Raw genomic sequence first — 16,095 nt, 5'->3', positions numbered from 1 at the left:
TTAAGCAATAATATTTCAATAAATAAGATGCAAAAGAGCATTCACCCCTTTTACCCCTTGTGGTTACTTATTTAGTTACTTATTTGAGCTTCCCTAGCTCTGGAACAGATTCCAAATGGGATTTGAATGGATGTTTAATCTGTTAAACATAACATTTTATAAACAAGGTGACTTTAATAACTAAGAATTGTGATAGGGTACTCGCCAGTAGCATTGTGATTGTTGTCAGGAAAATTTGACTCTATATTTTTACACTGATCCTTTGAAGTTACCATTAAGAAATCTCTTAATATTTTATCTATATTTTCCTCACTCCAGATGATTCATTTTGAATGCTTTCATTAACCTCAGAGTGTCTTCTTCCATAATGGAAATAGTCATGAGCTATACTACTGATAAAATTCACTCATCTTGCAATTAATGACTTAGTTTGCATTTGTTGTGACAATCAGAACATTTTACAGTCAACTCTAACCTTTTCCCTACAGTCCTTTAAACCTTTTATCACCATGACATGGATCTGAAATGTGGAAACTAATTTGTATTCACAAATATATGAATTCAAAGGGCAAGCAGAATATGACTTTGAAAAACACAAGTTAGCATCTGCGGAAAAGAAAGAGACTTTCATCTTGAGAAAATTGTGTCTTATCAACTGACATTAATATTAATAAGCTTGGAAGAACATTTCATCACATTAGAATTACAAATAATTATGTGTTTCCATCAATGTAAGGTAGCTAGTAAAAGAATATTAACATTATAGAAAGGTAAATATTGTTTTGTTTTATAGTATATGGTGACAACAAACACTATACTGACAATGTCTGCTACATAAATGATAATTATGGCAATCATAGGACCTGCCTTCCTATAATATCATCGATGTATATAAGAAAAGATCATTTATGTGACAATATGTAAATATGTACCCATCAAACAAATTCACTACTGATACTGCTGTTTGCATAATATATTCTTTGGTAGTGGTTCCTTTTAAAAATTGCTTTAGTGATTTTATTTAATTTGCATTGTCTTTTGTCTACATGTGAGTCAATATACCATGTGCTTGCAGTACCATGAGACAGCAGAACAAGAGGTCAGGTCTTCTGGAATCAGACCTGCAGATAGTTGTTCATTGCCATTTGGGTCCTGAGAACTTAACCTGGGACCCCTGGAAGAATTATTTTATCATTTATTTTAGTTGGTTTTTAAAAAAACTTTAATAACAAAGAAAGGAGATCAGTCATCTACCACAAATTTAATTTAACTTATGTTTTTATTTGTATGTTTATTTTTAAAAAGCTAACTACATCAACATTTTGTCTTATAAAATACATGCAGGTATAAAAAACAAATTCTTCCATATATATGTTCTTAATAACCTTTTAACTACATAAAAAATCAAGAACTCTCTAAAGCACACCTAGAAATCTGCATTCTAGAAACCATAGTACATAGTTATTAATTACCTTTCTTAGATGCTTCAAAACTGTCATAGAGGTTGATCTTCTGGGTATCATAAGTTAACGTGGTATTGGGCAGCAGAGTCCTGTTCCTGTTGATTGTGTTCACAGCAAATCTAAATGCAAGTTCTTCAGCTCCCATTGGGCCAGACTCCACATATTCAAAAATACCACCTAACAAAGCAATCGAACAATTATAGAGGTATTAAATTGTCTGAATGTTTTAAAACATGTGCCTCATGATCTGTTCCACAATGGGATTTATAGTTACTTTTTCTAAGAACTTTTAGATATTACATACTATAAAAATGCTTTAGAATTTTTGCCTAATTTAACATTGTTTAAAGGTACTTTTTCTTCATATTTTATAACTAATTAAGGCAATAAACATAAGCTGAAAATTATATGCTCAGTTTTTAATACACTAACCCAGAATTGACAACCAAACTATAATGCTTATTGTTGGGAATATTGAATTGAATTTGTCTTCATTAAGCAAGACCTCACAAATTTTATCACACTGCTTATATTTACAATGACTCTCTTAGCAAAATATCTATAGTGATATAATAGTGGCATTTACATCTTGGGGTAGACAACAGATATAAAATTGGACTTAAAGCCTACTCAATACTTGAAAATTCATGATAGATAATACAAATCTCGCCAACTTCATATGACTGAAGTGGTCACAGACCTACTACTCCTTATTTCCCTAAATCAATATAATATTTAACTATATTATAAATACTTAGTTTATATACCAAAATAACTATAACTCTCACTCCTCAAAAACTAAGCTTCTTTTTGTAGCAGACAGAGGCTATTACAGAGCTCCAGAAGTGGTCAAAATGCAAAGAGTGTATGACTGCATAGTTCACTACCCCACTTCGTAAATCTACAAAACAGCCCCACAACCTACTCAGAAAACATTGTAAAAGAAAGAGTAAAATGATTGGAAGAGCCAGAGGATCAAGATGCTTACTACTACATAGTGTAGACTTGACAGGGATCCTACACTCATCATGACATCCCAACAACATGGTTGCTTGAACAAGATCTACATAATGACAATGCCAGTTGACATACCAATTTTGTTGTGGAAATATCCTAAGACCCCACCATTGATGAAGAATTATAGGTAGTCAAAGGCTGTTGAGGGAGAGAAAGACAGTTTTCTCCAGGACTAAGAACCCCCGGGCAGTTTATCTAGTTTCAACTCTACTCAATATTAAATTATAAGAAATAATAAATTCTATATTTGCATAAATAAAAACATAAAAGTATGAAATATGAAAAATTTGTCATTTTTCATGTATAAAATTTGGAAAAATAGCATTGTTCTGCTAATTTTTCTGTACTGTCTTTTTCAGAAGACATGCCATTCATGAATGCTGCTTCTTCAAAACAAAACTCCTTTCTTATCTGATTTAATGAACTGTAAGTAAGTCAGTATGAGTTCCCCACACCCACTTCTTCACTCTTGTCCCTATATTCCTCGTCTTTGGAATCATTACCCTCTCTCCATATAGAATTAAGATGTCTGAGCTTCCTAGATTTTTTCCCTATTGTCAGCTTGGTGAATACAAGAAAAGGGGACACACCTACACATGAACTCTCTACTATCTCTGTCACTGAGAAGTGGGTGCTGTAAAGATGAAGAATATTTCTCTGTCACCCCTTTAAAATCCATACCATATACTTCCCACAATCATACAAATCAAAATTGTCTAAATAAGTCACTTTCTAAGCTGGAAACTTATACACTACAAAAGTTACTTTGATTTCTGAATGTCATCTTGCACCATGGATAACAAACTACTTAATCAAGTTTAACAAGACATATGCTATTGTAAAATCTCCTCCATCTATGAGGAATTATCATTTATAACAAAAGGATGAGAAAAATTTACATTCAATAATAATAAAAATTATAATTTTATGTCATATTGGCTTAAAATAATGAAATTGATATTGTAGTTACTAAAGCAATCAACTTGAGAAATAGAATCTTAATGTATATAAAATTGCTCCTGGCTTATGTTAAGCAAAAGGGTAATAAGTAATTTACAATTCCAATGATTATTCATAACCAAACCGCTTATCTTGCATATGTTAAAAGGAAGAGTGCTATGAAGAGGATCTGTAAAGTCAGAATAGATCTATGTTTTTAAATTTTTTATTTAATTTTTACAAATTATAATTTCACATGTCAATCCCTCCTCCCTCTCCCCTCCCTCCCCAATCCCCCACCATTCCATTCCCCTCTCCACTCCCCATAGAGGGTAGAGCCCTCCATAGGGGCTCCCCAAATTCCACAACATCATCCTGGCCAGGCCTAGGCCCTCCCCCATGTGTTCCAGATGAGAGCATCCCTTCATGTGGGATGGGCTCTCAAAGTCCCTTTCTTTTTTTTTTCATTCATTTATTTATTTAGCTTATAAATAAAGTCATGCACAATTATGATACACAATACAGTATGTTCACAATGGCATGGCTAAATTAGACCAATTAACATGTTATATCACACATATTCATCATTTTTGTTTTGAGAACACTTAAAGTATACTATCTCACAACTTTTAAAATATAGCATATAGTTATCAACCATGTTTATCATGCTCTCAGTAGACTTCAAGACTTCACAGAGTCCATGCCTCTTGTCCAACTGCAATTTTATATCCTTAAACCATTCATTTCCCCATTGTCAAAAACCCACGTTGACGCCTAATAGCCACAATTCTGCTCTCTGTTCCCATAAGTTCATCATTTCTAGGTTACACATAAAATTGAAATTGTGTGACATTTGTCTTCCAGTGTGTCACTTTTTTTTTTTTTTGGCAACCATATAACTTTACTACTTACTAACGATGAAATCAAATTTGCATGCAAAGGTGAGCACTCTCTGAAACGCCTTGGATTCATCACATATTTGAGTTTCAATTAGCATATATATATATATATATATATATATATATATATAGAGAGAGAGAGAGAGAGAGAGACAGAGAGAGAGAGACAGAGAGAGAGAGACAGAGAGAGAGTGCAATAATGGCAATATGTTATGCATCAATAGCAGCAACAGCTTTTCCAGGTTCTGCAGTCATTTGAACAAAATTGTAGAGATATCCAGCACACTCCATTTAAAAAGGAAAAAACAAGTTACTATGGAATTGGAAAAATGGAGTAGTTTACAAATTCCAAAACAAGATAAAAAAATTTGAATTTCTGTGTGATATCCTGTAGTGGTCAAGATTTTATGACAGTGACTTATAACCCTTTTATCTTAATAAGTCATAAATAATTCAGGTGAAACATTACAATCAATATTTTATCACTGCTTTGAATATGTAAAGAAATGTTTTAAATTGCTTGGGATAACAATTCTCTACCTTAATTAAATAAAATGAATAATTAATTTTTATTGATTTAAAATCAGATATCTATATTTCACCTATTAAAGAAACCCAAAACATCAAGGTAAATACTTTCTTCAAAATGCACCCAACATTAGTAACTGGAGATAAAACATGAATAACTGAGCACTCTGACATGTTCAGGACAGGCTTTAAAATGGATGTTTCCTCCTAATCCTATTAAAAACCACCTTCACAGAGAACTTGGGTTGATAGTACAAATCTAGGAGTTTATGTACAGGTAGCACTGAAATTCTATTTATTTAAACAGGAGAAATTTAACTTATAACACATTAACATCATGGTAGAAAAAATCACTATAATAGATGTTATAAAAGTACTTGAGGAATTTGCTTGATGATTTTTGAAAAATCAGAAAACAAAGAGAAATAGTGGTATTTTTCTTAAGGTAGAGCCACAAATGGACTGTACTCTATTTAATGATAGTTTGGAAAGAAATTCCATTATTGTCACAAAATGACAAAAAGAGATGCAAAAGTCAATTTAATGTTCATCTATTTCAATATATGTGTCAAATAACTTTTGCTAATAATGATGTATGAGAATAGAAAAAAATTGTAGAAATTTATCACTAATATATTCCCACCAAATAAGTACTAAAGGGATGTTGGTTTTGGTTGTGTAATTGATGAATTCTTTTTCCCATTCGATTGTTACACTTTTCCTCATTATTCCATGTAAGGTAAAATGAGAACTGATTAAAAGGTATACACAAATCTAAAACATTAAAATCTAGTTTTCTTTTGATGTGCTATTTGTACAATGACAGATGTGCTTGCAAGGTAATAAAAACATCACAAAGCCAATGTTAGGAGGAATACAGGCAAGGAAAAATTCAGCAAAGAGCTACTAGATAAGCAGACAGGCTTTGTCCCACATTTACATCTGCCTTTTCAATGTTAACTACTCATTTTAGTTCAGATAGAAAGCAGGAAAAATTTCTAAGTCAGTTCATGAATACTTTTTTCAATTCATAAGATGTACAAACAGATGTATTCTACAGCTATCTCAGAAGGGCAGAGATGTTGCAGTGAGATTGTAATAATTCGCCACTCTTGATTTCTCTATTGAAGTATTCATGGACATTTGTTGTGTTAAAGGGCCTTATTTGCATATCTGAAAGTTGAGCTGAATGAGTACTCTGGGAGATCTACTAACATATATAACCAGGGCTAGTTACAGCATAGGAGAGAACAAGCACCCACAAACATATTTTTGATACAGGTCATGGTAAGAATGAAGATCAACAACTATCTGAGAACTATAGGAAGCCATGGAGATGGTGACAAAGGACTTTCTCAACCTCTTGAAACAAGGCTTGCTCACCAATGCACTCCACTTCTCAGGTTCTGCATGAATATACCTATTGAGCTATAAAAGTGCACTACTGATTTGTAACTGTGAAAACAGAAAGATCTGTTTCCCTGTTGTTACCCATGTAAAGGATATGACAGAAACAAACAAACAAACAAAAAACCAAGCCCTGCATTTTGTGAACAACATTGCAGGTATTTCTTAGAGAACACCTTTAAGAATAATGTTCTAAGCCTCGTCTAGGAACACACACTAATCTCAGTACTCAAGAGGCAGAATCAGACAGTTGCTGTTGTTGGTTTTTTTGGGGGGGGGCATTTGAAGCTAATATGTCTAGAGTTCCAGGCAAGTCAACACTATACAAGGAGACCATGTCAATTTCTTTTCAATAATAAGAACAAATAATATAAAAATAAAGATTATCACTTGACCACACAATTTTGGGGTTCTTCTTACCATACAGGAGATAAATTTTGGAATGTACTATTCTTTCGATTGTTCTTTTGGACTTTAAGCTTTGTTTCGCTTCTATGTTTAAATATGTCACTTTTTAATCCTTGTATTATTTTCTTTTGATCTTTTTATTTATATATGCAGCATATATGTAATTTAGAGTTAAGACTAAGCTAATAATTACAGCATAAGATGAAAAAAACTTCTTTGTCTAAAAGAAAAAAAATAACTCACAACACAGCCACAGACACGGATGTTTAAAATGGGAGGAAGTGTGGTTAGTGGACTAAGAAAGATGGAGAACTAAACCTTGAGCTACCATCTAGAAGGCTGGAAAATGATGAGTCAACCAAAAAAATCTGGAAAATCAAAGCAAAACAACCAAGAAAATAGGAAAAAATAAACAATAAAATGTTCCACAAAGCAAGTGAGAACAACAAATCTGGTGGTTTGAAAGATTAATGAAATATCTAAATTCTTTAAAAGAATTATAAAGAACAAAAAACCTATAATCACATAAAATGACAGAGAAACATGAAAATAAAAATTCCTAAATTTGATATCTTGTGTTTGAGATGTCTATTTAAGTGCTTTCTTCAATAAACACCAGGTTATTTGATTTCTTGCCACTGAGTTGTTGGCCCATGAATAAAGATTTCTTTCTATATATGTATTTTTCTCAACCCTTTTCATCCATGTTTAATACTTTTCAATGAAAAGTTTCCACTAAGCTTTAAAAAAACATGCTCTTGAAAATGAGATTGAGGGAATAATTTATTATTAGGATTTAGGAATGTCTGAGACATGTTGGTCTGTATTTCACACTGTATTTCATATATTTGCTATCTAGTTTTAGAAAGATTGGCATTTTTTCTTTAAATGGTTGCTGGATTTTATCAATGTTGCCATCAAGTCCTAGAATTTCATGAATTTGCTGAATTTCTATTATTGTTTTAGTATCTTCACTCCTTGTTGCCCTGTTCAGATTTTTCTGTTTCTTTATAACTCAGGTTGCATATTCATAGAAATTTAACCACTTATATCAGTTATTCAATTTGCTTTTTGTTGTTCATTCACAGTAATCTCAAATAAAGACAGACAAATGGTCAGAGGATATTTATACTGATCAAATATATGAATATATAAAAATCCTCAACAATAATCAGAAAATGTGGTACATTTATACAATGGAGTACTACTCAGCAGAAAAAAGTAATGGAATCTTGAAATTCGCAGGCAAATGGATATAATTAGAAGAAACCATCCTGAGTGAGGTAACCCAGTCACAAAAGACAAACGTGGTATGTACTAACTGATATATGAATTTTAGACATAGAGCAAAGGATTACCAGCCTATAATCCTCTCCACCAAAGAAACTAGGAAACATGAAGGACTCTAAGGGATAAATGGTCCCCAGAAATGGAAGTAACATGAACTCCTGAACTAATTGGGGTCATGAGGATTGGGGGAAAGGAGCTGCTACAATAAGAACAAGAGACGAGGAGTAGAGGAGAAGAAATGGAGGGGCAGAAATATTGAGTTGGGGGAAGAATAGAGGAAAGAGAGCAGGATGAGAGATACCATATTAGAGGGAGCCACTATAGGTCCGAGAAGAGATCTGGAACCAGGGAGATCTCCAGAGACCTACAAGGATGACACGATCTGACAATCCAGGCAATGGTGGAGAGGATAACCTAAAAGCCCTTCCCCTAAAATGAGATTGATGACTTCTCTTTATGCCATCCTAGAGCCCTCACCCAGTGGCTGATGGAAGCAGAGACAGACATCCACAGATATACACTGAGCCGAAATCGGGAATTTAGTTGAAGAGAGGGAGGAATGAAGAGCGAAGGGGTCTGTACCAGGTTGGAGAAACCCACAGGAACAGTTGGCCTGAACAAGGGAGAGCACATGGACCCCAGATGCTGCCGGGGAGGCCAGTACAGGACTGATCCAGAGCCCTGAACATGGATGTCAATAAGGAGGCCTCTGCACTCCAGGGAGCCTCTGGTGGTGGATTAGTATTTTTCCCTGGTGCAAGAAGGGACTTTGAGAGCCCATCCCATATGAAGGGATACACTCTGTCCCTGGACACATGGGGAAGGGCCCAGGACCAGCACAGGAAGATTTGGTGGACTTTGCAGAGCCCCCGTTGAGGGCCCTAGGCTGCCTGGGGAGTGGTGGGTGGATGGGGTGGGGGTGTGCTGGAGTGGGGGAGGAGGGATGGGGGTGGGGGGAGGGAGAGGGAGAAGGGACTTGAAACAAGCTTGTTCCCTAACTAGAACTAATAAATAAATTTAAAAAAATAGAGAAAATTTCATAGTCATCAATAATGTAACTTAAACAGTCTATACATGCATTAAGTGGCAAATAGGAGACTCAAAGGGATCCTATAAAGGCATGCAAAATGCAGGACACAATTCACTGAAGCACTTTGCAAATTGCCATGTTAATACTTGATCATTATAAGGCAGAGAATCTTTAGAATGGAACACTAAATTTCTAACACTAATTTAGTAGAAGAGTATTTTGAAAATCTTATTTTTTCATAACTACTCTCAACATAATAGGTATTTTTGTTTCCTTGGAAATAAATAAAAACCAAAAGACATCAAAGTAGTTGTTAGGAGAAATATAGAAGAAAACATAAAAGTGAAAATTATTATTAAAGGTAGCTTTTTTCTAAACATCTACATCTAAATTGCTTTATAGGAATACTAACTGGAGATAATGAGGCCAAGGAGTTGAGTGTTAACACAGAAATAGTTAACACAGACTCACATACATGTGAGTCTGAACACAAAACTAATGCATAAGCACAATCTTTCATGCAAACCACAGTCTGAAGAAAGCATAAATACACAGTTAAGTTATAGTCAAAGAAAGGAAAAATAAAAGTCTACACTTGTCATAGAAAGCAGTATTTCTATTGCCTTTGCATAGATATAGCATAAATGGAGTATCTTGTGAGCAAATGAAATTACTACGGGGCCTTGTGGGTTCATCAGGGATAATGAGACGATGCATATGTGTACACGCACACACATACAATCACACACAAACACACACACAAACACACACACACACACACACACACACACACACAAATCCAAAAAAACAAAAGCAGATTTTTATTCAAAACTTCAGTCCTCCAAACTTCCCATGGGAACGGAACTGTAAGTTGTAATAAAATGAACGTTAAATAAGCTTATTTCACCAGACAGTGAGGGCACAACCCTTTAATCCCAGCACTTCGGAGGCAGAGGAAGGCAGATCTCTGTGAGTTCAAAACCAGCCTGGTTTACAACAGCCAGCTCCAGGACAGCCTCCGAAGCCACAGAGAAACACTGTATGTAATGCCCCCGCCCCAAAAAATGCAAATTTCATGTATATGGGTGTTTTGTCTGCAGATATGTATGCCTGTGCACCACTTGTGTGCCTAGTATGTTTGGTGGCCAGAAGAGTTTGGTGCATCCTTTGGAACTGGAGATACAGAAGTTTGTGAGCCACCATGTGGATTCTGGGGATGGAACCCAGTACTGTAAATGAGGGCCAATGCCCTCAATCACTGAGCCTCTCTCTAGCTCCTCAAGTGAGCTTTTCTAAACATTTCATTTAACAAGTTCATTTAACATGTTTACCAGAATTTAAACACTTAGGCATTTGTTTCATGTTAAAATCACAGCTCTTTGCTGAGTATCAAAAGAAGATACTTAATAATATTTCTTACACTAACATAATTTCATTTACTTGTACAATCAACAAATGGGCTTTGAGGAAGAAATTACATTTATCAAAATTTTACTGGCACAAAGGTGAGCTTTAATACAGGAAGTATCAAATATTACCTGTGTACAAATATGACCATTATAGAATTATTTTAAAAATTGAAACAAATGTACAAACATCTATGGTCCTGCATAATATCATAAGCTATCAAAGAACAGTATGCAGTAATTATAACCCTCAAATATTTGTTGTCATGGAAAATGTTCAGATATATCATTAATAAAACACTATGAATGACAAAGTATGAAATAATAAGGCCTTAGAGTTAGTTATTCTACTTTGCTCATAGTCTATCTAATTTTGTCTATTTTGTTTTAGTTCTGGGGAAAATGCTGTTGTTAAAGTCACTGATAACTGTCTTCATAGGGTTGTGAAAATTGAGTAAGATAAAACAAAATCTTCAAACACAAATCATGATTTTATTAAACTCCAGTTGTTCCATTTTAATTATGTCAATACAATTACTTTTATATAAAAATAAAATGAATAAACCTGAGTAGAAATGCCCCTTAAATAATATAGCCATTATGTCCACCTAACAGTTCATACTATTCTCCTGAATTTGGGTAATAAAATAAATTTTCACCTGCCTGATATCATATATATAGGTAAAAATTTTCCTAGTAGAAAAACCAGTGGCATAATATTAAGGTAATTATATTTTCTTAAAATTGAAAATAGAGAAGCTGGGCATGTCTCATGGTTATAACCCCATCTCTCAGTAGATGGATGTAGGAAGCTTCGGAGGAGTTCAAGGTCAGTTCAGGCTACACAGTAACTTCTGGGGAAAAATACTTTGTCAGAACCAAAAGGAAGAATATTATTAATCAGGATAAATATCCAAATATTGATGCAAATGTTTATTATAGGTGTTAATTATATTAGCTTTATAATCAATGTTCTTGAAGTTTAAAAAGAAAGATAATCTTTTGGAGGGGCACTTTCAGCCAGGGAAATATAGGATAACCTTTGCAACCCCCAGCAAAGGACCTTTCTTCTAAACGAGCATGGAAATAAGTTGCCTGTGTGCTTACTGATTCACAATCAAAGTGTTTAAATTGAAAACAAATTGTCAGTTTCAATTGGAAAGCAATTATGTTTAGAAATCAGTGCCAAAAATATGTGAAGATTTATTTTAAGGTCATTTCAAAAGTTGTTTCCTATGCCAGCAAGCTGCTAAAGGAAAAGGTTCCTACCTGATATTTCTCCTGAGATGGGATATCTAGATGTGGTGAAGGGAGGCTTGAAAAGAATCAGAAAAAACTGACAAAAGTTTTCTTTCAATATAAGACTGGCGACTGTCCCTGTGCTTAGTCTTCAACTACTACTTATTTAAAGGGAAACAATAACAGTATTATTTATTTAGATTATTCATTTAATTATTTTCTTAAGTTTTACCTGATAGCTCTTGCTGCTTACACCAAAATGCAGACAGAAGCTAGAGAACTTCACCAGATGAAGGACTTCCGGACACCATTGCTTCCTTAAGCCAATTCTCTCCTATCCTCTCCAGTTGCTTACACTGATGAATAAATTACTGTAAACGATACCTTAATTGATTTCAGCAGAGACAAATGACTCCCGTACTAAGCAGCACCCCATGAGAAGACTGAAGAGCAACCAAGTGTTCCCTCTGCTGATGAGTTAAAAAGTGGCAGGTTTAAGCAACACTTGCAAGCATTCCCATTTGCATAACACCACAGATCAGAAGAGAGAAATTTGGTGTTTTACAATTCAAAACTCAACACCCATTCTCTGTTTCATTTATCATAACAGATGTTCTGATTATTATTCCCTGGGCACCATCTACAGTATACATGTTTATATAATTACAAAAGAAAAGAGGTTAAAGCATGTGCCTCATCCAATACTGTGAAAATGAACTGATACAAGACTTCACACTGGGGGACTAAGAGAGAAAAAGTAAATGCAATCCTAATAATATATAAATAAGCAGCATTTCTAACACAACCTTCATATATGGAATCCTCCCAATAGACACACAAGAAACAACTTGCATCCTTATCTGCCTAGTGTGACCTAGTTGAAGGCAGCCTACAGACATGGGAGAAATGTGTACTACATTTATAGGATGCCATGAATATGTATGTCACTTTTTTTCCCAGAAGACAACAAATAAGTCATACTCCTAATCTGAGTAAAAGTGTCGCATGTCTTTTCACATGCCTATTTCTGCCACAGAAAATGTGGCACAAAGCACACATTAGAGGAAAGCGGGGAGAAGGTTATTTGTAGGGGCATTCACAGAATGAAGACACACACAAAATGGTATAAATGTAAACAAACCTATTTTTCCTCTACAGCAGTAAGAATGTTTGGGCTGTTGTATATACTACTTACATCTCAAACCTGAGTTTTAAGTAGCACCCTCTTTATAAAAATGGATATAGTGCTGATATACGTACCAATAGATGATACATACATCATTTTAAACATTGGAATTTGAAGGATTAAAATTAAAAAGCATTAAGATTTATTTTAAAATGTATTTAAATTTTTTAATTATGTGTGATGTGTGGATCAGTGTGGATGTTATGCACATGAGTGTTGATGGCCATCAGTGAATAAGGGCTGCAGTTACTGGCTTTTTGTGAACTGACACCTTGGTGCTGCCAACTAAAGCAGGAGCAGTAGGCACAATTTTAGGCAGCAGAGCCATCTCTTCAACATGAAGCCAAGATTCTAATTCCATTTGTGACAATAACTTACTGAATTTTTTGCTTGACAATTAGGAGTCTTTTGCCTGAGTTTTCCTAGCAGTGAGCTGAAGAGACTAAAGGACCAAGGGAAGGGGAGACCTTTAGTTTCTATTCCTCTGCCTGACTCCAGGATCCAGCAAAAATGCACAGGCATAGAAGACATTGCTTAAATTAAAATAAAGAAGTGGATCATGCTGGGCGTTGGTGGCACACACCTTTAATCCCAGCACTCGGGAGGCAGAGGTAGGTGGATCTCTGTGATTTCGAGACCAGCCTGGTCTACAAGAGCTAGATCCAGGACAGCCTCCAAAGCCACAGAGAAACCCTGTCTTGAAACCCCCCCCCCAAAAAAAAAAAAACTGGATCATTCAAAATGGCAGTAAGATGCTTGCTAGTCTAGACTGTCTGTGTGATGTTCTGTAGTAGTTTATTTTCATGGTAAGCAAATTGGCATTGTTCAAAATCACACAATAGAGAAGTGATGAGAACTCAACTCCAATTCTTCTAATCACAAGTATTCAACAGCTCCACTGTATTTCAGCATATGTTTAAACACACAAGATAGAGTATATATGTATATGTGTTATAAATGTAAACATCTACCTATAAAGACTGAGTTGAGATGTAGTGAAATTTAGGAACTGAATTTAAAAATGAAAATATTATTATTCATGAACTATCAAAGAATGTGCCTGTTCTCTAAATCTGTCAAAACTTAGAGGCAGAAAACAATAAAATTATTTTATCTAATCCTAATGCTATAAAATTCACTTGAAACTGTGAGTCCTTCGATTTACATATGGCTCATACTATTTTCCAAATTTCTAGATCTATTTTAAATTTCAAGGTTCAGGCCACCCTCACTGGTTTGTAGATTTGGAACATTTAATTGTACCTAAAAGAAGAAGCTATCAAATACTGTTTTAAATATCACACATTGGCATGTAGAAACTATCATATCTGGCTTAGCAAAAAAGAGAAAAGTGTTTTCATTCTAAAATAGGTCATTACATATAAATAATGATGAGCCTCTTAAAATTTCATTATGTGAATAACTAAACAATCTTCTAATCTTCTGATAGTTTTTAGAACAGTGAATAGCCTTCTATAGCAAGCTTTATTTTGAAATACTTGAAGTAGTGTTTTCAAATGGTATTAACATTTTAAAGAGAAACAAGAGTTCAAATCTGCTTTTTACTTTTCATAAAGTAATGTGTAAATAACTTTCTATACTCCTTAGAGAAATAAATTTTCGATTCAATAAGATTTCAATTTTAGCTACTACATATTTTCCAACAGTATAAACTTTAAATCTTTTATTTTATTTCTCTATATTTATCATGTATAAATATTTCAAAACATTTATTGTACTTTATATTTTCATTTTTACAGAATAGTATCTACTCACACTTAAAATTCACTCTGAATAGAAATTCCAGTTGTAAATCTTCAAATAAAGTACATTCAATCAATTTTTCCTTTATTCTTTGCAATTATAAAAGTAATTATGAACAAGATTGTTGGTCAAATGTATGAAATTCCTAGTTGTTAAAACTCAGGTCATAGCTATTGCTTTAATAAAATATGTCATATAATGCAAAGTTCTCTAATATTATTTAACTTGTAAATTGGGCTTCATCAATAAAAGAGAGAATACAAAGCTTACAATTCATTACAAATACATGGAGATCCTCAAACACGAAAAGGTACTACTTATAATTCATTGCTGGGTAATTTTCAGTTTACAAAAGAGGGTTTTTCCAGAAGAGAGTAAAAGCAGGGCACACTAAGTCATTGAATTATCCTCAGATTTTTGTCAAGTGTGGATTTACAGATTCTTAAGTTTCAATTCCAAGATCAATTTATGACCCCAGGTAACACTCCTAGCAATAGTGGAGAGGGTGCCTGAACTGGCCTTCTCCTGTAATTTGATTGGTGACTACCCTAATTGTCAACATAAAGCCTTCATCAAGTAACTGATAGAAGCAAATGCAGAGATCTGCAGCCAAGCACTAGGCTGAGCTCCAGGAGTTCAGCTGACCACGGGGAGTTGGGATTCTACCAGCAAGTGGGGTCAACCCACAGAGACGGATGACCTGAGCTAATCACTGACTCTGGACAGACATTTAGGGAGGTTGCATGTGACTGACATAGGCCCACTGCATGTGGATGACAGTTGTGTAGCTTGGTCTGTTTGTGGGGCTTCTAGCAGTGAGATCAGGACCTGTCCCTGGTGCATGATCTGGCTTTTTGGAACCTATTCCCCATGCTGGGATGCAATGTCCAGCCTTGATGAAGAGGGGAAGAGCTTGGTCTTGCCCAAACATGATATGACATGCTTGGTTGACTCCCATAGGAGGCATGCCACTTTCTGAACAGAGGAGAATTGGAAGGGGGATAGACAGAAGGAGGGGGGAGGGATCAGGAAAAGAGAAGGGAGGGGAAACTGCAGTTGGTATGTCAAATAAATTTTTAAAAAATTAATAAAAAATGAAAAACATCACTCCTTCCTTGAAATTAAACAACTTCTATTTCTCATTACACTGATTTCAGTATAACAATCAGAAATCAAGTTTACGAAATAGGCTGGTGATGGTCTTCTCTCTTGCAATGATCTACACGACGCCATTACACAGTGCATCCTCTGAATCAGACCTCTAACCAATTCCATCTAACACAATTGTCCCTTCTGTCTGTGACGTTTATGATTGACCCAGTAAAATTAACTTTCCTGCTTTGCCTTCCTTGTGAATCCTACTGCATGCAATAGAAACTGCTGCTGTACATATTGATTCACTTGCTTTTTAATTCTACACCTTCTTTATTTTATTAAGTCACAATGTCAATCACAAAACACATTGCATCTTTTGGAATTACACCTGCCAAGAGCAAGTTGAAGTAACAATTTGGACACT

The 16,095-nt window shown here is 34.7% G+C and overlaps 1 protein-coding gene across 1 annotated transcript in view; it reads right to left on the bottom strand.

The window, feature by feature from the left end:
* The window catches only part of Grik2 (glutamate ionotropic receptor kainate type subunit 2), a 650,167-nt gene that overhangs the window by 409,750 nt on the left and 224,322 nt on the right, over positions 1-16,095 (bottom strand). Inside the window, exon 2 of the mRNA XM_027402939.2 lies at positions 1,473-1,640. Coding sequence (XP_027258740.1) covers positions 1,473-1,640 — 168 coding nt within the window. The remainder of the gene's footprint in view (positions 1-1,472; positions 1,641-16,095) is intronic.

This window comes from Cricetulus griseus, chromosome 2 (assembly GCF_003668045.3).
Source record: "Cricetulus griseus strain 17A/GY chromosome 2, alternate assembly CriGri-PICRH-1.0, whole genome shotgun sequence".
NCBI lineage: Eukaryota > Metazoa > Chordata > Mammalia > Rodentia > Cricetidae > Cricetulus > Cricetulus griseus.
Note: the sequence above shows the minus strand (reverse complement) of the source record. Positions and strands in the feature narration are given on the sequence as shown.